This window comes from Asterias rubens, chromosome 15 (assembly GCF_902459465.1).
Source record: "Asterias rubens chromosome 15, eAstRub1.3, whole genome shotgun sequence".
Lineage (NCBI taxonomy): Eukaryota > Metazoa > Echinodermata > Asteroidea > Forcipulatida > Asteriidae > Asterias > Asterias rubens.
In genome coordinates this window covers 10,352,699-10,377,155 of record NC_047076.1, presented here as the reverse complement: position 1 = coordinate 10,377,155, position 24,457 = coordinate 10,352,699, and the positions used below count along the sequence as shown (strand labels likewise).

Sequence of the window (24,457 nt, the reverse complement as noted above, 5' to 3'; positions counted from 1 at the left end):
AACAAGGAATAATAAACAAATCTACCTCTTCACTTGAAAAAATACCACTCATCCACAAGTATAGACTCCTTCTTTATTAACTTGTTGTCAGTTGTTCACAATAATGAAGCATACATTGACAATAAACAGTTTGGTTTCTCTTGAGTTTTAATGCAACAATAGTTTGTACAAAATGTGGCAAATTGTTTTTCTTAGAGCCATTGGACACTTTCGGTAAACAGTTCTGTCCAAGGCCCACACTTCGTGTATCACAACTTATATATAAAATAACAAACCTTTTTTAATGTTGCTGGTTTTTTTGCTGTTTGACATTTAAAACATTTTCCATTTATTTCCCTTTAAAAAGCTTTGGTAGCCACAAACCCTGATGAGGAACCAGGGGTGGATTTCACAAAGGTAGTCCTAACGTAGGACTATCCTAGGCAATGCTAAGAGATAGGACTGGTCCTAAGTTAGGACCAGTAACTCATCCTAACTTAGGACTGGTCCTATCTCTTAGCATTGCCTAGGACTAGTCCTAAGTTAGGACTACCTTAACTTAGGACTGGTCCTATCTCTTAGCATTGCCTAGGACTAGTCCTAAGTTAGGACTACCTTTGTGAAATCCACCCCAGGTCATCATTGAAAAAGCTAGATTAGAGCATTCTGTCATTATGTAAAAGAACAACAATTGATCCTACCAAGATACACAGATGTCACATTGTGTCTTCATGTGTTAGGACTATCAGTCACGGCGTTATAAGCGAGTGGGCGATGGCAACAAGTACAGTTCTCATCACTCAGTATTTTGAGTCTCTGTTGGTTGTCATTTCCTTCCTAAATGATATGTACTCACTATGATTGAATTTGGGGCACGCCAGTCTTTCTTGGAAGAGTAAAGAACAAATGTTGCTAATCAGCAAGTCATCTAAAAGGCTTTTATAAACACCCCCCCCCCTGCCCTGAAAGGAAATGCCCTTTAAGCATGTCCCTGTAACAGTTGGTCAATGTACAAAAACATCATATGTGTCAGTTTCTGTTCATCTTTAAAAGAAAAAGGGTCTGTTCTAAGATTTTTTAAAAGTTGATTTAGCCGATTGCAAACTGTCTACCAACCAAAAGGACCTATGGTAAAAATGCAAACAAAATTAATGGCCAGATGTTTTGACCCTAGCAGAGTCTCCATCAAAAGCTTAGTAAAAACACAACAAACATGAACAGGTAACTAAGTATTTTGTTCTAAGACTTGTGAGTGGGGTTAGTCCCAAGATTTTGACCATTGGGCTCAAGGTGTTCAGAAAGTGATGAGGTAACTAAGTATAAATCAGTTTAGAATAAGATGCATTGATTTGTCATGACCCTTGACATACAACAGACCAAAGATGGAAGAGGTTTCTGTTAACGGACATATTTACAGACTTTCAATTATCTGACTAAATAGTAGATAATTTAATTACAGCTGACACTACTGCAGTATAAACTTGAAAATAAACATGGCTAATATCAAAGGAATAAATTAATTAGAAACGATTGAATATTTTTTGTGTACTGAAAATGTGTACTTATCAAATTTAGCCTGAAAATGTATCCAAGGCTAACTTAGCAAATGTTGCCTGAAAATGTGAACTAAGTAAATTTTGCCTAAAAATGTTTCCAAGGCTAGCTTTTTTATGTACTTGGCAAATTTGGCCTGAAAGTGTACTTTCATAGCAAATGTTGCCTAAAAATGTGTACTAGCAAATTTTCCCTGAAAATGTTCACAAGGCTGTAGCAAATTTTGCTTGAAAATGTGTACTTGTCAAATTGTGGCTGAAAATGTGTACTTTATAGCCTTGTGTTTTTTTTTTTACAAAATGTTAAGCCTTATATTCACATTTTCAGGTGAAATTTGATAAGTATACAAGGCTATAATAACCTTGTAAACATAAGGAAGTATGAACCGGGCTTAAGATTTTTATATCCTACAGAAACTCAAGACAACATCAAGTTCACAATAGATGGAAATTCAATTACTCGATTCCAAACTGAATTAGGTTTTTAATTGAGTGTGGTCAATTATGATCCGCTGTGAAGAATGACAGGATTCGGTGAAGATGAGGACTGATTGACGACACCATCCTGTCTACATTTGTCTCTCTATTACCAAAGGTTAAATGAATCAACACTTACAGGTACAAAGTCTTCCCTCTACATACTTAGAGCCTTTTGTCAATGCCTTGGTGGCTAGGTACAGCTTTTGTAGAGCTGCAATCCCAAGCAACTGGAAGAAGAGACATCTCATGAGAGTCAAGTAGCAAAACCATGAGGGCCTTTTACAACTTGTTTGCTTTTTTTATGAATTATTTATAGAGTATGAACTATTTTTTTGTAACAAAAGTCAAGATTCAAAAGGCCCTCTTGGTTGTACCACTTGACTCACTCCTCTTCCAGTTGCTTTGGATCGCAGCTGTACGAAGCTGTTCAAGCCACATAGGTCTTGACAAAAGGCTAGCATCCAGTACCGTCACTCGGGAAAGCTACTCAATGAAGCTTTAGTTGGTTGAACTGTGGACATTTATCTACCTTCTATGGTAGGGCTCCGTGGGACGTCTCAAGCAAGTTTGACGAGATATTTCAGGCTGTCATCTTGAGGCCTAACCACCACCCTGATGATGAAATCAACAAGAAGGAAGACATTAATAAACTACAAATCAAGTAATCGTAAAATAAAACACAGAGGGGTTTCGGTTGCTGGAGCAAAACTATAAGATGTAATAGGGTGCATTTTGGCGACTTTAAACAGCAACCTGAGCGGAATGTTTTCAACAGAAATGGTATTTTTACTTGTTTATAATGCACTTGTTCACCATTTTAATGTAATTTTGATATGTGTACACTTCTGAACTTTTCGTAATTATCGATTAAAAAATCAGGTCCCTACCTAAAGGCTTTTTGAAAAACTAAAAACACTTTTGCCGTTGAGAGCGGGTGTCAAAGGACAATGCCGCTGACGTCATTTGTGGGAGTTTGCTTTGTTATACATCCACACTGCAACAAAGCGGCTTTATCTACTTATGACGTTTTGAGAGTGATTACGTAACGGGGCTTTTCGCAAATCTCGCAGAAAAGCTATGGACAAGGGCATACAAAATGATTGTTTTTTTACACAATTGAAACCTATTTATAATCATATGACTCGATTTCCTTATTCATCGAAAACATTTTAAGTGGAATCCAGCAAAGTTCACGACTTGACATTTTCGTTCAAGCAGGTCTTTAACCATAACCGTTTCGGTCATACCAATAATCAACAAATGGCAAGTTCAATCGTAACAATTATTGGTTAAGTGATGCTAGAAGCTTTGCATAGTGTAAAAGATAAGAACAAACTATATAAACATTAAACTTGCAGACACAAGCCTGTATTGATTCTCTTTTAAGAGAGTGTTTGCTCTGGCCTCCGTTGCCCCTGGTATCAAAGTGCCCTTTGAAAAATGAAGAAATCCTTGCCCTTTCAAATATGAAATTCAAAGCCTAAAAACTAAAACATTTACATAGATTATGAAGATTATTAATTATTTCTATCTGGTAATGAAACCCAGGATGCCTCATGAGTGATCTTAATTGTTGTACTGTCCAGGCAAACCTAAGGAAACATAGCAAGGTTGCATCCTATGTGAGCCAGAAATACTGGGGTTAAACCCTACTCTTCCATGACAAGCATTCTGGATTCTTCTGTACTACAAATCCTAGTACACAGGATCTATGGCTTAATGTCCCATCCGAAGGATTAAAGCAATTATAGTAAAGTATCTTGCTCAAAAGACAAGTGGCACAACCTGGACTCAAACCAACACTCTGCTGATCTTCACCGCTCGTACACAACATGCTACGTTGAGCTTTGCCAATCTAGAGAAGATATGTTGTTACACTAGACCACAGAGATTGTTTAAAGTCCAACGTTCAATTTGCAGTTTGATGAACTACATAGATTTCACAAAACTCTTCCTAACTTAGGATTAATCTTAGGACCTAGGACGAGTCCCAACCCTGCACTGTAGCATGCAGAACTTAAGATTAATCCTAAGTTAGGATGAGTTAGGATTAATCCTAGCGTTTTGTGAAATCGACTGCAGTGCCTTTGTCAATGAGAAGGATACCAACCATTTCCCATCCATTCCTAGACCCTTTACTATAACACAATTCCATCATTTGATTATCAATGTGTCATACAAACCAGTGGTGACTGTTATGGATTACTTGTCACGCAATCCAATTCTAAGTGTTAACAACTGTACCTGTATCTGTTTCACAGTAATCTGAATTAAATCCCTTTTGAATCTCACTCAGATAGGTCAAGGTCAACACTAATTGACAAATACTAAGAAAATATTCTCTTGCCATTTTCCGGTGTTGGCCCGTGAGCGTAGTTTTGGTCCTGATGCAGTATTTGCTCAAAGCTGGCCTGTGGCTGTACATGGAAGTATAAACTCTTGCCCGGTAAAAGTAGGCACTCAGCGTGCTCTCCAAAAACTTGATACTGAGGGAAGGCACGCTTGTGCAGTAACTGGGCGAGAGTTCATAATTCCATACAGGTCTGCTATACCACTTTGATCATGATGACACTTTGAACGAGGATGTTGAGAATCACATTTCGACAAAAACTTGTTTTACATTTCTTACACCATTTTTTTTTAATATTAAGTTTGGTTTTATCCTTACACCCATATGTTAGCACTGTATACTCAGTACTTTCCAGAGTTTTATCCTTAGACCCATACGTTAGCACTGTATACTCGGTACTTTCCAGAGTTCTGTGAAAAAAAAAAATTCCAGGCATATTACTTGTGGGTTATTTGAAATGTTATTTATCTTAAGGTTTAAAGACACGGACACTCTTGGTAATTGTCAAAGACCAATCTGCTCACTTGGTGTATCTCAACGTATGCACAAATTAACAAACCTGTGAAAATTTGAGCTAAATTGGTCGTCGAAGTTGTGAGATAACTATGAAAGAAACAACACACTTGTCACACTAGTTGTGTGCTTTCAGATGCTTGATTTCAAGACCTCAAAATCTAATTCTGAGGTCTTGAAATCAAACTTGTGGAAAATTACTTCTTTCTCGAAAACTAAGTCACTTCATAGAGGGAGTCGTTTCTCACAATGTTTTATACTATCAACAGCTCTCCATTACTCTTTACCAAGTAAGGTTTGACGCTAATTATTTTGAGTAATTACCAATAGTGTCCACTGCCTTTAATGAACAAAGATTGTGCTTGAGGTCTAGGTACTTACAGGTTACCTTTTTATGATGGTGCTGCTTAGCTTGGGACGGTCACATTATATTCTTCATCTGTTTCTAATCCAACATCCTCCTATAACAGACATGACAAATACAAACATACATCAACAAACCTGCCACACACTGACAACAATATGGGCCCAATTTCATAAAGCTGCTTAAGCATAAAAATAAGCTAAGTAAAAAGAAAATTATGCAGACCAGTTAAAATATCCCCTGTAGCCATGACATGGTGTTTTGGCTAGTAACCTTGTTTTGGTCAGCATAATTTTGTTCTGCTTGGCTTATTTTTGTGCTTTAGATGCTCTGCGAAATTTGGCCCCTGCACCCAAACACTCCCATTATTTCATGTAGCAGTAAATAAACATAACTTGACCACCTATATACCACCAAGTCTAAATTTACCAACCTGGAAATGTCTTATTTCCCAGTTATGAGTGAATGCCAATTTATTAGCAGTTGTAATAATAGAAGTGAAGCAATACAGGTGTGTGCACTTAAGAAGTTCCCATATAGACGGCCATGATATTCTATTACAGTCTAATCCTTTGATCGCTGCCCTATTACCAATTTCCCATGCAACTGACTCATGCTCTTTATATATTATATGATAATTATAACTTTTATCAAATAAATATGCTCAAAATATTTTGTTTGGATTAAGAGTGCACAGAGTGACTTTTCAGAGGTTTCCTTGTGTACAGACAGAGGCTACAAACAGATAGGTATTGGATTAACCTACATTGCATTGCAGTTAAGCCCGGTTCATACTTCCTGAAAATTGGATTGCAATATGAATGTTGACGTTACAGGGTTGTTTTTACAGTAAATGCTTGACAGACCAAATATGATATATTGATCTCGTCCCCTACGTTTGTCTGTTTCCAGAGCTAAACAGCCCCAGATTAAAAGGAACAGTGAAGAATAATTTTTATTTGAACAACTGTTCGTCTGCTTATTTAACCGCCAACTGTTTGTCTGCAAATTAAACCATGCCAACTCTGTCTTAATAATGTTTGAAGATGACAACAAGATGCCTCCTTAAAAAGAGGAATGACAAAACAATTGTTGCACGCTGTAACCAATTGTTGCAAGCTGTAACCAATTGTTGCACGCTGTAACCAATTGTTGCACGCTGTAACCAATTGTTGCACGCTGTAACCAATTGTTGCACGCTGTAACCAATTGTTGCACGCTGTAACCAATTGTTGCATGCTAACCAATTGTTGCACGCTGTAACCAATTGTTGCACGCTGGGTCCAGGGTTTTGTAAACCATCGTGGGCAAATGGCACGCTCGGCTTTGCCTTGGGTGTCATTTGCCCCGCTGGCGGCTATTTCCCCCCTCAGGTGCCATTTGCTCCCACTAGTGTACAAAAACTCCATTGTTGCACGCTGGGTCCAGGGTTTTGTACACCATCGTGGGCAAATGGCACGCTCGGCTTTGCCTTAGGTGTCATTTGCCCCCCTGGAGGCTATTTCCCCCCTCAGGTGCCATTTGCTCCCACTAGTGTACAAAAACTCCATTGTTGCACGCTGGGTCCAGGGTTTTGTACACCCTCGGGGGCAAATGGCATGCTCGGCTTTGCCTTGGGTGTCATTTGCCCCCCTGGAGGCTATTTCCCCCCTCAGGTGCCATTTGCTCCCACTAGTGTACAAAAACTCCATTGTTGCACGCTGGGTCCAGGGTTTTGTACACCCTCGGGGGCAAATGGCACGCTCGGCTTTGCCTTGGGTGTCATTTGCCCCCCTGGAGGCTATTTCCCCCCTCAGGTGCCATTTGCTCCCACTAGTGTACAAAAACTCCATTGTTGCACGCTGGGTCCAGGGTTTTGTACACCCTCGAGGGCAAATGGCACGCTCGGCTTTGCCTTGGATGCCATTTTCCCCCTCTGGTGCCATTTCCCCCGCTAGTATTCAAAAACTCCACTGATCCCATTACAGCGGGTAACAACTGTTTACTGTACAATGTACTTACAAATAATTGTTTCTTTGTCTTAGGATACCCTTCTAGGATGGCGTTGACTATATCCATTGTCTGTAACAACAAGTTAAAACAAAAGTCAAATAGATTCATTAAGAACAACTTCAAGCTTAAGGCTTTTTGTAAATTCTGGTCAAACATTATGGGCAAAACTATGCACTCAAATAACAAACAATTTAATTTTACTTGGCCAGGTCCAGCTGTCGATTTCACTGAACTTTTCCTATTAACTTACAATTAATCTTAGGGTGGCAACCGCCTTGAGAGGTCACACAGCACAAGCGCTTGTAATTCACAGTAAAATGACTGTCAAACTTGTTGAGATAATATCAAGAGATAACGAGAAAGGGAAGTTACTGACCATTCGTTTTCTCTTCTTCCACTCTTTGACATATTTGGTCTGATTGGCATAAATCCTTTCCTTCTCTTGTGGAGTGACATGATTGGTCATAGATTTGATGGTAGTCAACCTCTCTTTATTGTGCTCGATCTGCAAAGCATCAACATATAAAATAAAAAGGGATTTGAGGCATTGAATGGTGAGGTATCAATATAAATTTGGTAATAAGTGGTAACACCATGTGTGTTTGCCAGGTAGAGTTTGTTCTTTTGTCTTGCTTTATATTCTACTACCGCAGAGTAGATTTATCGGATTGTCAGGAGACTTCTCAGTTCTGAAAAGAACTGTCCTGCTTTTTTAACTACTACATGGGCGGAAGGTAGAACATCGGCTGGGACTACTACATAAGCTTTTAGTGGATAGTTATTAACTTCACTAACAAGAAGTTAGTTTATAATTGGTCTCAATGTTTGGACTAGCTGGCTCTCGTTAACCCTCTGTCACTCTCTCTGAACTATCTTCCCCCTCTTACCAATATGAACCAAGAGCCTTATTGAGATTCAAACATTTCACAAACACATTCGAATTCGAAATAAAATCAAAACAAGGTCAACATGAAGGAATCTTTTAGAAGTTCAACTTTCTAGAAAGTTCTAAGGACTCAATCAAATAAAGAGGAATCAAATAAAGTGAGTAACAGGAAAGAAAGTTAAGATGATAGAGGGTTAAGAAGGTAATTACAGAAGAAATAACTGGCAGGATATATTGATTGTAGGTAATCATTCATCATAAGACACAAATCTTGCTCATCTCTCTAAATGCTTCAAAAACAGTTATTTATTATTGATTACTAAGACATCAATCACTATGGCCACCTGGACATTATTCACAAGGTTTCTTACTTCACAAAGTAGGATTTGAAACTTTGCATGGTGGACATACGATATGGAAAGGTTTGCGGTAACACCATGTAATGACTATTTCGAGTTGGGGGGATCTGAAATGAACCGTTGGTTTCGGTTTCAACTCCTGAACTCTCCTGAAACATACAGTTCTGTTCAGAACCACCCCAACTCATTAAGAGAAAGCCATTACATGGTATTACCACAAACCTTTCCATGTTGTACTTTACAAAGGTTTAATACAAGACTAATGTAGAGTCTGTGTATGCACCAATTGGCCTTGTTTGATATGGGACACTGTATTCCAAGTGCATGCATGTGAAAACAAGTTTATCTTCAACGCTCATATAAGTCAACCTCGTAAAGAAACAATGCACAATTAAATTTTAGAATGTAATGTTTGCACCAACTGTATGCGGAGCGTAACACATTGACACTCACAATACGCACAGTGCAATATAAAAACTGGGAGTAGGTTATGGCTTATATCACACTCCGGTTTGAGCATCTGATTGGAGGATTAGCGTGACTGGAAGATAAAGACTGACAAAGTGTGACAATCAAGATATGAAACTCACCTCTTGATTGACTTGTTCCAGTCGTTGCTTGGCATCTTCTGTACTCATTGAGCTGTCAATCTTTCTCAACTCTAGGAACAAAAATTATTAATAATTCATGCATCCTTAAATAAACACAATTTGCAAAGGACCCAGTGGATGTTGTTTTAATGATTGAAAATCAACTAAGGATAATGCTAATTCAAGCATTCCTTAACTTTTTTTCCTGATAAAATCATGACATTCGAAAGTACATTTTTCCAGTCAAAACAACAATTATCCCAGTGTTTGAAAAACTATAGAAAGTAGAAAAGTTGTACCTTATACACACTGCAGGGTTGCATCTAGACACATTTTAAGAGGTGGGTAATCAATCAAATTTGGTCAAAGTCCACTTAGGGTGAGCGGATCAACAAAATAATTTGTGCTTAATTATGGGGTCATTAATGCTGACGAGTAAGCTTCAGTCATGATGCCAGGTTTTAAACTGTTCATGTTTAAAGGGACCATGCAATAAGTTGAATGGCCTTTTGACTGTGTTCTTTTTCTGTGATATTTGAAACTCCTTCTCATTAGCTGTGTCTCATGGTCAAAGTGGACAATATTTTGATGTATTGTATATGGGAAATCTGCGCTGGGCGGCACAAATGTAGTCTGCTCAGAGTGCTGGGCAAAAATTGTCCTGTTTAACATCAAAGCCTATGATAGTTAACTATCGTCTATTTCTATTCTGACAGACTGTTTTGGGAGGCGTCGTGGTTTGGCTATGGAACCTGTTTGACATCCAAACCTACAATTGTTAACTAATATAGTTCTATTTTGAGTAGAATGTTTTGGGATGTGTCTTAAACACTAATTACCATTTTCCTGCTGCTTACAAGTGCTTTGTGACATCTGTAACTTGCCAGTGAGATCATTGATTTCAGCGTCCATGCTCTTCAGCTCAGACTCATCCACTGCAGGAAACTGACTCTGTTGACAAAAACAAAACAATGAAAATAACCATTAGTTAGAAACATCAAAACCATTTATGTTGTTCATCAAAATTTGTTATGCGAATCAAACAAAAGGTAACTTTTAATTTGTTGGTACATTTGAAAAGAGCATAATCTATGCTTTTAAAAAAGATGTGAAAGTAGATGAGATAAACCAAGAGATATGAGTTGGGCACCTGTCACAATCATCAATGTTAACTTATTGTAACTTTGTTTTGTAACCCGTTTCTGTGAAGCAATACTTTTCTATACCAAGCAAGTTTGGGCCCAGGTAACATCCATAAACCCTCGATCAACCATCATTGCTTTTAAACCAAAATGGCGTATTCCATAATGGACAAACCCATTCCCACTCAGCCCAGCCCCACAATATGTAGTATCTACTCCTGAATCGTTTGATGATCCTAGTTGAAGATTCATGTGATACAAAGAGACAGCTGAATAATGACATGCACAGAAACGAGCCTGTGACAACGCTTAGAAATAGTTATTTACTTGGGGAAGACTTAAGCCTGGGCGACTAGTGTCAACTAGTGCGACTAGTGTCAAAGTCACGACTATTGATTGCTTAGCCGAGTCGAAACTACCGTTTTTCAACTACTCGATTAATCATGCCGCCATGACTACAAAAATAGTTCCGACTACCTGCTTGGTGAACCAATGTGTCGCTCACAACTATTCATGTCAATACAATTTACTAATACTTTCTTTACATCATTGACACATCCTTCAATCCTTTCAGCCCAAATTTTACTATATTGCGCCTGCGACGAACATCTGATGCAATGCATCTTGGGAAAATTAGGTGTGACTAGTGTCAAAGTCACGACTATTTGAGGCACGACAAGTCGAGTAGTAAATTCAACAAGCCGCCCAGGCCTAAGCAAGAACCACTTGACCAGTTCCCACCCAAACTTTATTCCAACTACCTGATCAGCGAAATACACTTTCTGCTTTCCGTAAATCTTCTCTTTGATTTTTCCATTTTCAGCCAGATCCTCCAGAGCTCGAACAACAGCCTGCAAAAAAGGACAAAAAACATGTTTTAGAACAATAAAATGTATTCTCATTTACAGCAATTGTTACCATCAAAAGGCCAATGTCTTTACTTTGGTTGCTCTTTACTGTTTCAATACAACCAAAGATCTCTTTTAGTATATTTTGGTTATTTCACACTTTGGTGGTGTGTAATGGCCAAGTGGTCAGTCACACCAGACTCAAGCTCTGGTGTTTCCGATCAGCAGAGTGCAGGTTCGGTACTAGTCGCGACACTTATGTACTGATGACCAAAAACATTTTCCTAGCAATCTTTGTGAGCACATTGTACAATAGATCATTGACTTCGTGTGTTTTATTGTAGTATTTCAATCTACCTATTTGTATTTAGTGATTTGTCATAATTGTTGATACAAAGGAGTTCTTTGTCTTGAGTCATTGTTGGCAAGGTCCCAGCTCTCTCTACAGTGTATTGTTTCTAATAATGGTCAATAGATCTTCGTAGATTCATGTCAGCCTAATCCTCAAATCCTTTTGAGCTCTACATGAAGATTTGATCTACATGTAATAGGAAAATTCTATACCCCATCAGCTGGTAGGACTTTGTCATGTTTGGCAGTCACACATGTATTAATGACTGTGTTCCATACAATCTCATTGTGTCAGGGCAAAACGTTATAAATGTATTTCGGCTTTACAGAAATGTTGTACTCGAAGACAATAATCTGTTCAAAAAAGTTGTATCTTGGCACAGACTTGTTTTGTTTTAATATCAGAAATATTTCAAGCGAGATACAACATTTTGACAATTTCAAATTCACAGGTAGCTGAAACGGTTTTAGATCAAGTTTTTGGCCACAACATGAATCCCTATTTACTGTGAATGAAGATGTTACCTGTAGACGTTTCAGCCTCATTTTAGTGGTTAAATTTTTCAGGAAAAAAGTGAAAACCACAGAGCAATGTTTTCAAGAGAGTCCTGAAAATCTGTTGTATGTGCTAAACTAACTTTCAAGATTTTGTTTACAAGTATCTCAGAAACTACAGCACCCCAGCAAGTAATATTAAAATAAAAGGCAAGCTTTCCGCTCTCATTATCTTTAAGCTGTGTAAGTTGAATGAAATCTGTGGACAATGGTTTTGTGTCATACAAAAAGATTCCAAACACTTTAAGCAGGTTTGCAAGTTGAAGGCTGCATAGAAGTAAATTTAGAGAATGGAAGCTTACAAGAACCTAAAAAGGAAACAATTAATTGGTCAAGTATTTCCAGCAAGCATCCTCTTTCTCAATGGCAATACAAATGGGCTCTAACTCACACTGCATTGTGGCTGCACCACTAGCCAGCGCTTTTGGAAACAATTTCTAAACTGATAAGTAAAGCCTTTATTTCCGCTGAAGTCCGATTGAACTGAGTCACAGTTAAAGTCTGTTTAAGAGCAACATTTATTTATCATCAGCTAAGTGCTTCAAGGTCGATAATTGCAATATATACATAAAAGGTTGTTAAAGTGACAAATGTGAATATAAGTTTGAAAACATTAATCAAAATCAAGAAGTAAATGTTTTTCTTAGAGGTTTTCACTGAGCTGGATTTCCTGAGTATTTCAATGTGGGGTGCCGGTTAAATGTTTTTATCATTTCATGTTTGTTGTTGATGGGGGAGGGGTATAGATGTTAAATCAGTAATGTTCGGGAAGATTTGGAACCACTATCTTTTCTGCAAAGGAAAGTAGAAAAATCTATTTAAAAAGCTGAAAACCACATTTTTAACTAAAAACTATTATAAATAAGAATGTGAACAGGGTATCCCGAGCATGGTTTCTTAAAGTTGAATATGTTGTCTTGACAAGAAATGTCTTTAAATTTGTAAATGAACCTCCCCTGTAATAAGAAATATTGTTGTCCTCTAAATAAAATTTGATTCCAAACAAAAAAAAATCAAATTTCCATGGTCCTTTATTTCAAATTCCACTGTACAAATTTACATCTTATGGACATTGACATTACTGTTAGTTGTCTGTTGATCTTGTTCATGTAAAAATTCCCCTTTTTTTTGTCATTATAAATATTTCTACATGAGCAGCATCAAAGACACATATCACACAGGTTTTTACATTATTATTATATACAGGTTTAAACAAATCATACAGGAAAACCTCTTTCTCAAATATTACCTTACTTCAGAGGGAACCGTTTCTCAAATTGTTTCTATGCTAAAGAAATTGTTTAGTAATTACAAATACACGTTGTGTACAGACTCTTTTGTGTACAGTTGTATGTAGATTATGTCTAATGTAAAATTAATGTTGGGTGATGTCCATCCATAGGAACCCCATAATTTCTCCAACCAGCCCTGATGAGTAGACGCCCTTTATTCACTTCCTGCTACAGCTTTCAACCACCCTTCCTAGCCAAATTTCTTATTTAGTATCCTCAAAGACTCATAATGGGCGGAACAGAGGAGGGTATAACTTAGCAGACTTTAGGCCTCTCTTATTAAGTCCAATTTCCTGGTCTCATAAATTTTGTTGAACTTTTAGAGGGAAGCAGTTAAGGTTGTAAATTTAAGCCTCCAATCTGTCCCAGGTTATTCATGTTAAGATCTATTCCAAAGGAATTAATTTAATACAGTGAAGGAAATGACTGTTTCCTGTGAAGCTTGCATTGCTCACATTCAACCAAAAATGCCACTTCAAATAAACTCGGCCAGAAAAAAAAACAATTTGAAAGTGTTAATTAGTAATAATCCATACTAAGGCTTGATACTCCACAGAGGCAACAAGGGCTATTGCCTCCATGCCCCCTAGTAGTTGCCTTGGTGCCCTTGAAATGCTTTCAGTGGAAATTTACAATTACCCTATAGCAAGGAGAAAACGCCCTTTCCCTTTCAAAGATGAAGCATACAGACCTGAAGGTCATTCAAATAAACACAGCCTGAAAAATCAATTTGAAAGTATACTGCCATGTAATCAACCACAAGGGACACTTCCAGGTTGTATCATCAACCTGGGTGTGATCTCTGGCAGGCCTGTTTGCTTTATTTTTGAAAGGGCAAGGGCACCAAATCATATTTACCTTGGTAAAGGGCACCCTATGAGGAAATTGTAAATTTCGAAACAATGATTTAAAAAAAGTGTAACTTCAACGCGGTGTTTCTCCAAACATGAAAGTTTGGCTGCCTGCAATGGCTAAATTTGCCCTTTGTGGAAACAGTGACGATAATGTCTGAAAGTTAAATGCACAAATTTTTCTAGACAGTATGAGCATTGTACCCATTTGCACCTAGCAAATTAGCTGTCTACAGACTTCAAGACAAGTATGTGCACTATTACAATCTTATCATCATTTTTAATCAATAACATTTACCAATCTTTCCAAATCGTGATGGTTTGGGCAAAGTCATTGGTTTTCTTTCAATGACTATATTACTAAGTGGCATATAACACCCTTCATGCTTAGCGTCTGTACTGCGGAAAGATTTACTCTTTTTACAAGTTTTATCCGTGCTACTGTGGCCTTTCAGTGTAGAAAGCCCTGATGAATCCAAGCAGTGGAAAGTGTCTGTGATGGGAGAAATCCCATGCAAGTTAAGCGCAGGTAGACTCGCACTCAGCGACTGATGATTTGGCATTTCTATCTTCACTTTGAAGTTTGCTTCCATTGGCCGGATAGTGTTTAACTGGAAGGAACTGGTTCCACGAGAGAACTCTCCCAGTTTCTCAGCGTACGCTTCAATGTTTTCATAAGCACAGCTTGCTCTGCAAGCCACGGAGTCTGAGAATCGTCGTTTTGATGCTGTACTGTTATTCTGATTAATAGCGGTCAGTGAAACAGCAGCTCTAGCTTCTTGCGATAGATGGGGCGGGTACCCAATTGGTTTGGTTTGTCTCTTCCACTTGACCATACAGCAAGCAAATAACACTGCAGAAACAAATAAGAGAAGAACACCGACTCCTGGTCCCACTAAGAAAGTAATGTTCTTATACATACTGTCTGTGTTGTCTAATTCCTTTACTTCTGGCTCCAGACTAGTACGAGTTGGTTCATCTGTAAAACCGTTATGCCTACTGCTAAGCTCATTTATGTGGAACACATTCAAGTTCACTGTGATGTTAGCAGCGGCTGATGCGCGTAAACCAAGCTCAGTGGTGATGTGGCACATAATCTTGATCGGTCCGTCGGTGTAACCAATGTTCTTAATAGTTATAATCTTCCCTTTTTCTTGTATAACAAATCCATCATAAGGAAAGACACCAATGAATTCCCAGTTGTGATCAACAACGACTGCATCATCTTGAATGCCACAGCTCAGGGAAAGGTCTTCTCCAACATTCACCACCAAACTGGGTGGGTCTATGACTGCAGAGACCTTTTTCCTTATAGGGACAAGACGGCAAAACTCTGGGAAGGTGCTCACAACTAAACTATTGATGGCACAGAATTTAACCGAAACAGGGTTTCCTGTGAGTAGGCCGGATTCCGAGAGCAATGTTGTTCTGTTCTGCAGGAAGAATCCATGAAGAACCATGGAGTTTTTCTCTTGCCAGCTATGGTACACAGCAGTGTTCTTGCTTAGTTTCATTGTATTTTCATCAGCTTCCAAAGGGAAGGGTGAATCACATGAAAGTACTCTTGTCCTTGTAGGTGTTAGTATGATTTTAGATTCAGGGTAAACTTGACATTTTTCATACCCGTCAGCTGGTGGCGCCAGAACTGTGAGCGTGGACAATCCAGAGTAATATTCCACATTAGTTTCAGGATCTCGATAAATGCACTGGTAGCTGCCACCATGTACGTACTGCATCACATTCGTTATCACAAGTGTATAGATGCCAAGCATGCGATCAAAGAGAACTGAATACTGTGATCCCTCCGCTCCATCCACCAGAATGTTCATGTTGCGGCTGATGCGTTGACCATGTTCCGATCGGTACCAATACAGCTTCTGATCTGCACGGGTTGGGTCAGTTCGGTTACCAACAACACACGTAATCACGACAGTTTCTCCAGTAAGAGCCATGATATCGGTTGGCTCCATTTGCCAAGTCGGTTGGCTCAATGTTGATACCACTCCTACGGCAAGAATCACAGCCTGCAACATCTGTCCACCAGTGGCCATTTTGAAATTTGTCTCTCACAGCAGTTTGATTTTCTTTAGCCACACAATTTTTGTAGTAATCTCGCACAGGTGGTTTTCTAGCTGGAACACATTCCCAATGGTTTGTAGTTTTGTTGTCGAACACAAAGAGTTCCTACATGTAAAGCAGCAACTGAGATAACACTCCAACCCACGAATACACAGACTGTGCACGCATCAAGTTGATAGAGATAACTGCATAGAGTCCACTGGTGTCATGCCAAGTACCCCTATGAACGTATCTATGGTGATTTGTCACTACATTATACAGAGGTACATGCTCAGGGAGTGCCAAACATAGGCGCGCATGTCCACTTTTGTCACTTATGAAAGGAAACTGGAAATTAAATTAATACTCCGAAAGGGAAACACGCCTTGCATCATTCTCAGTATCTAATGAGGTATGTCATCAGTGTACAGGTTCAATGAATTACTTCCTATGTTGGAGATTGTGTAGCCCTGGGAGTGGGTCTTGATTACTATGATAGCAATCGTCAATGACTGACTTAATGCTTTGTTTTGGAAACAGACCATAGATTGCTATGGGCAAGTTTTGATGACCCATTGTTCAATTACTCCAAGACACCCCAATGATGCTTTGTCCTTAGAACGGTACGTAAATCCGTTGGTCCCATGTGTTGTGTGTAACGCACATAAAAGAACCCAGATCAAAAAGAGAAGTGGTTCCCCACACAGCATCTTGTAAACCATTACATGGTGCTATAGTACAAGGAGTCGATCTCATCATTCAAACAAATAGCCCCACATACTTTGCAGGGGAAAAAAAACTGACTGGTGAAAGACCATCAACTGAGTGACGGATTAAAGCACTACTTGAGAGAAGCCGCTATTACTTTTATTATTACTATTCATAGATCAACTCAATGAAACTGGATATGAAAAGACTGTAAGAAGGAATCAAATCCAGACATCAAGGTGCGCAGACTCAGCATGGCCCCAATATCATGGATCCGCTTTACCGCCGAATTCTGCGCTTATATAATCACCATAGTGCTTGCATGGCCAGTGCCAAATTAATGCGTTAGCTAGGTAAGCGTAGAATGGCCAGTAATGTTGCATACGCATGCACACATGTCAAAATTCCCTGCTAACCCATGAAATACACAAGGTAAGCACAGAATTCCCTGCTTCCACAAGCGTCCATAAGCAGAGCCTTGAAATTAGGCCCTGGTACATGTAAATCCAGTGTACTTGTTCAGTAGTCAGCCTGCATTAAAGCAAGTGAAACGTAGAATTTCAAGCTTTTAAAAAGAAAACTATAGGCCTACAACTGAAAGCTTGTGATCCAATGATAGGCAAATCCTTAGTTGGAATCATGATTACATCAGCTGTAATCACTCTGTAGGCTACAAAACTGAAAAAGTGTGAGCTTTAAATCAAACTCATTCAATTTTGACATGACAGCACTTTTAATTGTGTGTTTCCAGATTAAATTGAGGAACTGCCGTTTCTACTCTTGAAAAGGATGTAGATCATGCTATGAGAACATAGTCATGGGAGTGCAGTGTGTGAGGTCAATAACTTGTAAATGAATCACAAAGCAAGATCAATGTACTGTATAATACTGAATAATGATTCAGTTCATCCATTATGATAGGTCAAGAGGACATCACGTGGCCATGTTAAAAAGTGAATTATAAACACAGTAAAAAGTGTTTTAAAAACATAGGCGTCCAGCGCAAGCTTACGTGTGGTGTTAATTTACGCGTAAAATCAATATCCACTGACAAAATGTGTAAACTATTAGCACCAGCTGATTAGCACGCGCCCATACGCACAACTGTTGAGCGTCAATGCAATAATGACCTTTCCCGAAACAGAGCCCAATAAAGTGACAGAAATTGATATTTTTTTATAGATTTTCCAACATTTTTCTGCTTTTTAACAAAATGAGTGGGAATAAAAGGGTTACTCATCCTGAAAACTTGCAGGGTCGTGACCGTGCCGAAAGAGAGATTGCAAGGCCACGACACTGCAAGGTTATTAAATGGACTTTAAGACAGAGTTACCTACTCGCCTGGGATTCGAACTCATGACCTTCCAATTCCAGCGTCTTACAAATTAACCTACCAAGATTGCCCAGTAGCTAGAGGCAGTTTGAATCCTAGTTCAATTTGCACGGGATAATAAACATATAAACGGTTTTACCCTGACACCGATGATGTGTCTATGTTTAATTATTCCAGTGAGTGTAACCTAGTAACAGTGACTGTGTCATCATGTTGGTTAGGATACTGTTTGTTGACCTTGAAATCTCTGAATCAGTATTCCAAAAAGTGCAGGGCTAAGTCCAGGGCTACATGATCAGGGTTAATCCCATCCCAAGTATTTTGGAGAGAATCTTCTTCTGTTTTCGTAAGAATACAAAAGTGACTCCTTTTCTCAGCTGTTTGAAACATTTGAATTGTTTGGCAGAAGGAAGGTCAGTAGACAGTTTTAAGGTTCCAGGAAGACTGACAAACGTCTTGAGGATGTAGCAGGATTCATCTTCTGATCCTTGAAGCTCCTTTGTGCCGTCTTGTTGAGATTGTTTAACACCCATTGTGTCAAGAAGCTTAGGAGTCCGATGATTTCATATCTGGTTGAATGAGAGATTTCACCCCTGCGTTTAAAACTGCATGAGGTCATTTTTGGGGTAACACAGATCATCCATTTAGAAGTTGTTTTTCTATTCACACAACCCCAACAAATATCCATTGCTATCACCATTATTTTTATTTCTTCAGTCTAACTTGCCGCATCAAACAACGTTTTGAAGAATGTAATGTTTTGAAGTTACAGCACTTACTCAACTGTTTATGTACCTCATCTGTCAACTTTAATGAGTAAGAAGCATACGTAGTACTACAACCATGACAACTATTTGCTGAAGTTGTTCAAAAGGAAAGTTTACTCATATTTTAAATTGTGGAGAAAGTTCTCTCTCATTACTTTCTGGTCTTGTTAAATAAATGCTGGTCCAGTAAAATATTGTAACCACCAAGCCCTGTGGTCTTGTGGATTCACCCTTTGATTTGCATATTTACGTCTACCCTCTTAATTCGCGTGTTTGCGTACCCAAAGACACACTGTGAATGAAACACGCACACACAGATGTGGTTCTTAACAGGATGAATCCTGTGGGGAAATCAACAATTTTAACTCTAGTTGTTATGACCTAATTTCCTTTTTAATAAGGAGACTTTAAAATTGTTAGCCACTACTTTAAGATTTAAACTGACTAATAACCCTGGATAGCCATCTCAGCAGGTGAGAGTGTTTGTCTACTAATCAAACTCTTCTGGTAAACTTCTTCTCCACATACCCAAATGGAAACTCCAGTCATACGGCCGCACTGTGCATTTTCCAGTGCAGCACCCTACACTATAATCTCCCTATTATAGACTTGCTGTTTTATGCCCAAAGAAAAATGTTTTGATACACCAAGTGAGAATACTGGTCTTTGACAGTGTACAGTGCCTTTAAAGGTAGTGTGTGTTGATTGGTTATCCATACAAATGCATCAAAATAACAAACCTGTGGAAATTTGGGCTCAGCTGGTCATCTAGAATATATTTCTCAAAAACTACATACTTCAGAGGAAGCTGTTTCTCACAATGTTTATATATCGTCATCTCTCTATTGCTCGTTACCAAGTACGTTTTTATGTTAACATTTATTTTGAGTATTACCAATAGTGTCCAGTGCCTTTAAGATCTACACTTAACATACAATTTGCAAACATGTGTAAGATGTCACAGAGAATCTTGATGACAGATGTCACAAGAGGAAAGCATTCAATTGGATTTTAAGACTACCTGCATGTAAGCTTTAAGAATTTGCTTTCTTAAACACCTGCTCCTACCAGGAAGGAGGTTCAATTCTAAATGACTTACACAGCTGAAAAACCCTTACAAGACGCCAGGTAGCTTAATGGATACCACTTAAGGTATGAATCACAACAAATCATACACACACAGATTTAAGGACAGTAAACCTTTGGTACACGTATTGTTTGTCATTCAATCAAAGCATCTTGCTACTTTAATCATAAGTCAGGCATGATATTTGGTCCTTGGAGAGAAAGTGGGTTCAATTTATTGTGTACGATGGTTTACCTAATGTATAAAGTACACATGGTGTGTGCTCTAATAAGCCTGTTTGAGGTATGGCGGACACAATGCTACAACACTGTAAAGTTGTGGTAAATTTGTGCGTATTGACCACAGAAATAGAACGTATGTTATTCAGTGAAGTGCGCATTTTAGGCGCCGCAGCGTTTACACGTAAACCTAATGACCACCAACATGGTGAGCGTGGCATCAGTCGTGGCGTGTGACGCGCGCCATACCTCAAAAAGGCCTACAGACTTTGCAGCACTCATGTGATGAGACAGGGAGGCCTACCCGGCAAGGTTACAATACTGTCTGTCTAAAAGGGCACAATAATAGAAGGATTTCACATGACATCATTGACCACCAACTTTGATGAAATGTGCACAAGAGCAAGGCTATCATTGGCTGAGAGTTGTGCGCAGTGTGTACAATTTTCCAATGTTTAACATCTAATATGGCGGTCAATGACACTATGTACATCCATCTACATTGAGGCAGAGGTTGCCCCGGAGCTATGCTGGATAGACAATGTCATTGAGTGTACATGGTAAAGTGGTAGTAGTGTAGGAAAGCTGAGAAGAGCAGTGATTGTCAAAAAGAGTACGGGTGATGGTGGCGACTCCAGGAGTGCGACCCCATTACAACCGTAAGCAGTATGAAAAGGCATGCTAACCTCTGCCAGTGCTTACGTTCTTTCTAACCGGGGAAAATAAGCTTGCATTTTAGTAGCAAATTTTTCTGGATTGGTCGAGTTGGTCTTTGAAAAGCGTTTGTAACCGTTTGTTATAAAATGCATTGATAAGAAAGATAATTTAAAAGTAGAATATTATGATCCACACAAGTATCACTCGAAATTACACGGTTTTCCTTTTACCTCGTCGACAAACACGATCGGCTATTTATATTTATATGACTCCGACCATGTTAATTCCCAAAGTAAAAGGAAAACCACGCAATTTCGAGGCAAATGTGTGTTGATCATTGTATTCTACTTTTCAAACATCTTTCTAACCATATTATATATGCATTTTATAACAAACGGTAACAAACGCTTTTCAAAGACCAACTCGACTGATCCAAGGTCAAAAGCAATGCTTTGTAATTGAGTACATGAAGGTGAAGTTCTGATGGAATTTGCACAACCACAGTTCCCCATATTCAGGAATTATATGCAGCATACTCCTACCATGACTACACGTGTAGCTCTTCTGGATACACATTCTACAGCCTCTGCCGAAGTGTTTTAAAAGACTTTAAGCTTCTTAAAGTTAACCACACCTTATGGCTTCAGTTCTAAGACAGACGAGATTTATTCAACTTTTGGGGATTTTAAGGAAAGTGCAACAAATGAGTACGTTTGATGATGCATCATGCATAATGTTTCTTATTATAATATTAGGGAGTGGCAGGAAACATTGCAGTTTGTAAACTGTGATGCAGAGGAAATTAATTCATTCAGACATTCAAACTCACATTTATCTCCATACTTTCTTGAACAACAAAGAAAACTTGAACAACGTATAAATGCAGGAATTTGATATTTACAAATTGTTGTAACTGACTCCTAACATGACAGGAGAATAACATTTTGTTCTTCATAAACAGTGGCATAAACAGTGGTCCGGTGGCCAAATGCCAATTAAAGCCATTGGACCCTTTCGGTAAACAGTATTTTCCAAGGCCCACACTTCGTGTATCACAACTTATATATAAAATAACAAACCTGTGAAAATTTAGGCTCAATTGGTCATCGGAGTCGAGAGAAAACAACGGGAAAACCCACCCTTGTATCCGCGCGTTTCGCCGTGTCATGACATGTGTTTAAAATAAATCCGTAATTCTCGCTAACGAGAATTGGTATTGTTTTTAGTCTTTTCTCAAAAAAGTAAAGCATTTCATGGAATAATATTTCAAGAGAAGTCTTTCACCACTACCTTCTGTAAACCCTGTAAGTTATTTGTAAATCTGTGAACTTTTTTTTTTTCCTGTAACGAAAGGGTCCAATGGCTTTAAACCATCAAAGGACCAGCCATAATCTTAATCCTTATTTACAAAATACTTACTGTTTTTCCAAACTCTTTGTGTAGGTTGTTGAATACATCAATGGCACTGTAAGGTCTGTTCGCACGATTGAGGTAGTCTTCTATCGCAACCCCAACTTTATAAAACAAAAACTTATTTAGTCAGTATTACATTAGGGATTAGAGGCATTGCATTGTGAGGTATAATATTTGGTTTGCGGTAACACCATGTGTATTCTCTTGTCCTTGAGAATTTGTCTACTTTATATTTAGCCCCATAAATCGGTCCAATCAAGTGAATTTTGCGTGTGAATTTTCTCAACTAACACTCTTTTACCGATATGTCGATTGTCCCCCGACTGTGCGCAGATTTTTTTCCCAGGACAAATTTGTAGAACCATCTGCACACGTTCGTCCTGGGAAGAAAAGATAACCAATCCGCGCTTCATGTACAAATATACGGACACGCGTCTGGGAACTATTCTTTGTGGTTCCCAGACGCGTGTCCATATGTTTGTACACGAAGCGCGGATTGAGTATCTTTTCTTCCCAGGACGAACGTGTGCAGATGGTTCTACAAGTTTGTCCTGGGAAAAAAATCTGCGCATGGTCGGGGGACAATCGGCATATCGGCATTAGCGGTAAAAGAGCGTTAGTTGAGAAAATTCACACGCAAAATTCACTTGATTTTTACTCAAAATCTGTGATACCTATTTGAACAATTCCAAGTGTAGTGCTATCTGCAACTTCTGAAGTATTAGATGGGTAAGTTTCATGATGCAGAACGTTGCAGATGGTTTTTCAAGGAAGCGAAAGGTTTTGATATCAGTGGTGCTGGGGCCAAGGATACGGAGTGGATTGGACCGATTTATGGGGCTACTTTATATTCTATTGCCATGGGGTAGATTTTTAGAATTTCTTCAGGAAACTTCTTAATTCTGGAATTAACAAAAAAGTAACCCCTCGATCAACTAAAGCAAAATGTCAAGTTGTCAAGATCGTTGAGATATTTTTAAAAGTTCCCACTTCATGATGCAGATCGTTGCAGAACGGTATTGTCATTAAATTTACAACAAAGTGAAAGAAAGTGATACTGATAACAATGAATGCTGCAGGGGCCAAGGTTTACGGAGTAGATTGGACCATAGAGTAAGGACAGACCTGTCCTTACTCTATGATTGGACCAATTTATGGAGCTGGACTTTTAAACCAATGGAAAAGTTTCCGTATGGCGCCACCACTTTTTCATTCGATATGAAATAATATAGTATCTAATTTACCTCAATGAGATATCCCTTTTTGTAAAAATGAGTGAAAAGGTGGTGGCGCCATACGGAAAGTTATCCAAACCAATGTCTAGCCTAAATTAATAGGGAAAACTGTCACCACTGCCTTCCTGTATATTCTGTATATAGTGTCCCACACCACACCAGCCTACGACCACTACAAAATAAGTACAATTAATAATTGTCTATTGATTCAAACAAAAGAGGGCGCTATCACTATTTATCAGGACAGACTTGTTTGTTTTACCATGGAGGAAGGAAACTTTTACAGTTACACAGCACAGTTTTCTGTAATTTTAGTACTAAATTTTAAAAATTATGTATCATGTGTAAATGGGACAGACTCTCGGGAGGACAGAAACTGCTGTCACACTGGCAAGATCCCCTACATAAATCTACATCATGTACACAATCATCAGTGACCATGGCGGTACATTAATTTTGCTTATTATTGATTGTGTAAATTAATAAATAAAACTTTAAAAAGAAAACTTACCATCTCCATCTTTTGACTTGCTCATTCCAGTGTTACTGTGTTACTTCCGGTCATACACAACTTCAAAACAATGCTGGAATCGAATAAAGTAGACTCACTCTCCTTGCGAAAGTTTCAGGCATTACAAAGACATTACAAAAGTCACGTTGTACTCCGCAGCTCGAATGTGAATAATTGGGGAAAAACTCCGTGAACGGACGACATTGACAACAACATGCACAAAAACGACAGCGACTATTTTTTTGGACTGCCCCGCTCTAGTTGCGCGCGCAGATTGCACTGCCGAGTTCATTTATAAGAGACAATTTCATTGGTTTGAAGTTAGAACGTCCATTGTGATTGGTTCAAATCTGTAGGGCCATTTT

The 24,457-nt window shown here is 38.6% G+C and overlaps 1 protein-coding gene across 2 annotated transcripts; it reads right to left on the bottom strand.

The window, feature by feature from the left end:
* Positions 1-2,306: 2,306 nt before the first annotated feature.
* Positions 2,307-24,352, bottom strand: LOC117299821 (homologous-pairing protein 2 homolog). Of its 2 annotated transcripts, none has more exons than XM_033783350.1 (9): positions 24,093-24,352; positions 22,353-22,447; positions 10,970-11,059; positions 9,906-10,017; positions 9,067-9,137; positions 7,608-7,736; positions 7,241-7,300; positions 5,257-5,336; positions 2,307-2,624 (listed from the first exon to the last, which is right to left on the bottom strand). In XM_033783350.1, the coding sequence occupies exons 1-8, from the start codon at positions 24,115-24,117 to the stop codon at positions 5,283-5,285; spliced, it is 636 nt and encodes a 211-aa protein (XP_033639241.1). In that variant the 5' UTR covers positions 24,118-24,352; the 3' UTR covers positions 2,307-2,624; positions 5,257-5,282. The 2 variants fall into 2 exon arrangements, with proteins under 2 accessions (XP_033639241.1, XP_033639242.1); XM_033783351.1 differs by having other exon boundaries at positions 5,264-5,336.
* Positions 24,353-24,457: the final 105 nt, after the last annotated feature.

Excerpts from the sequence above, each read along its gene's own strand:
- LOC117299821 (XM_033783350.1), bottom strand. The coding sequence starts at position 24,117 with ATGAGCAAGTCAAAAGATGGAGATG. Across the intron at positions 10,018-10,969 it reads AAGTGTATTTCGCTGATCAG|AGTCAGTTTCCTGCAGTGGA; the intron begins GTAGTTGGAATA and ends TTTTGTCAACAG. Across the intron at positions 7,737-9,066 it reads TGGAACAAGTCAATCAAGAG|ATCGAGCACAATAAAGAGAG; the intron begins GTGAGTTTCATA and ends GATGCTTTGCAG.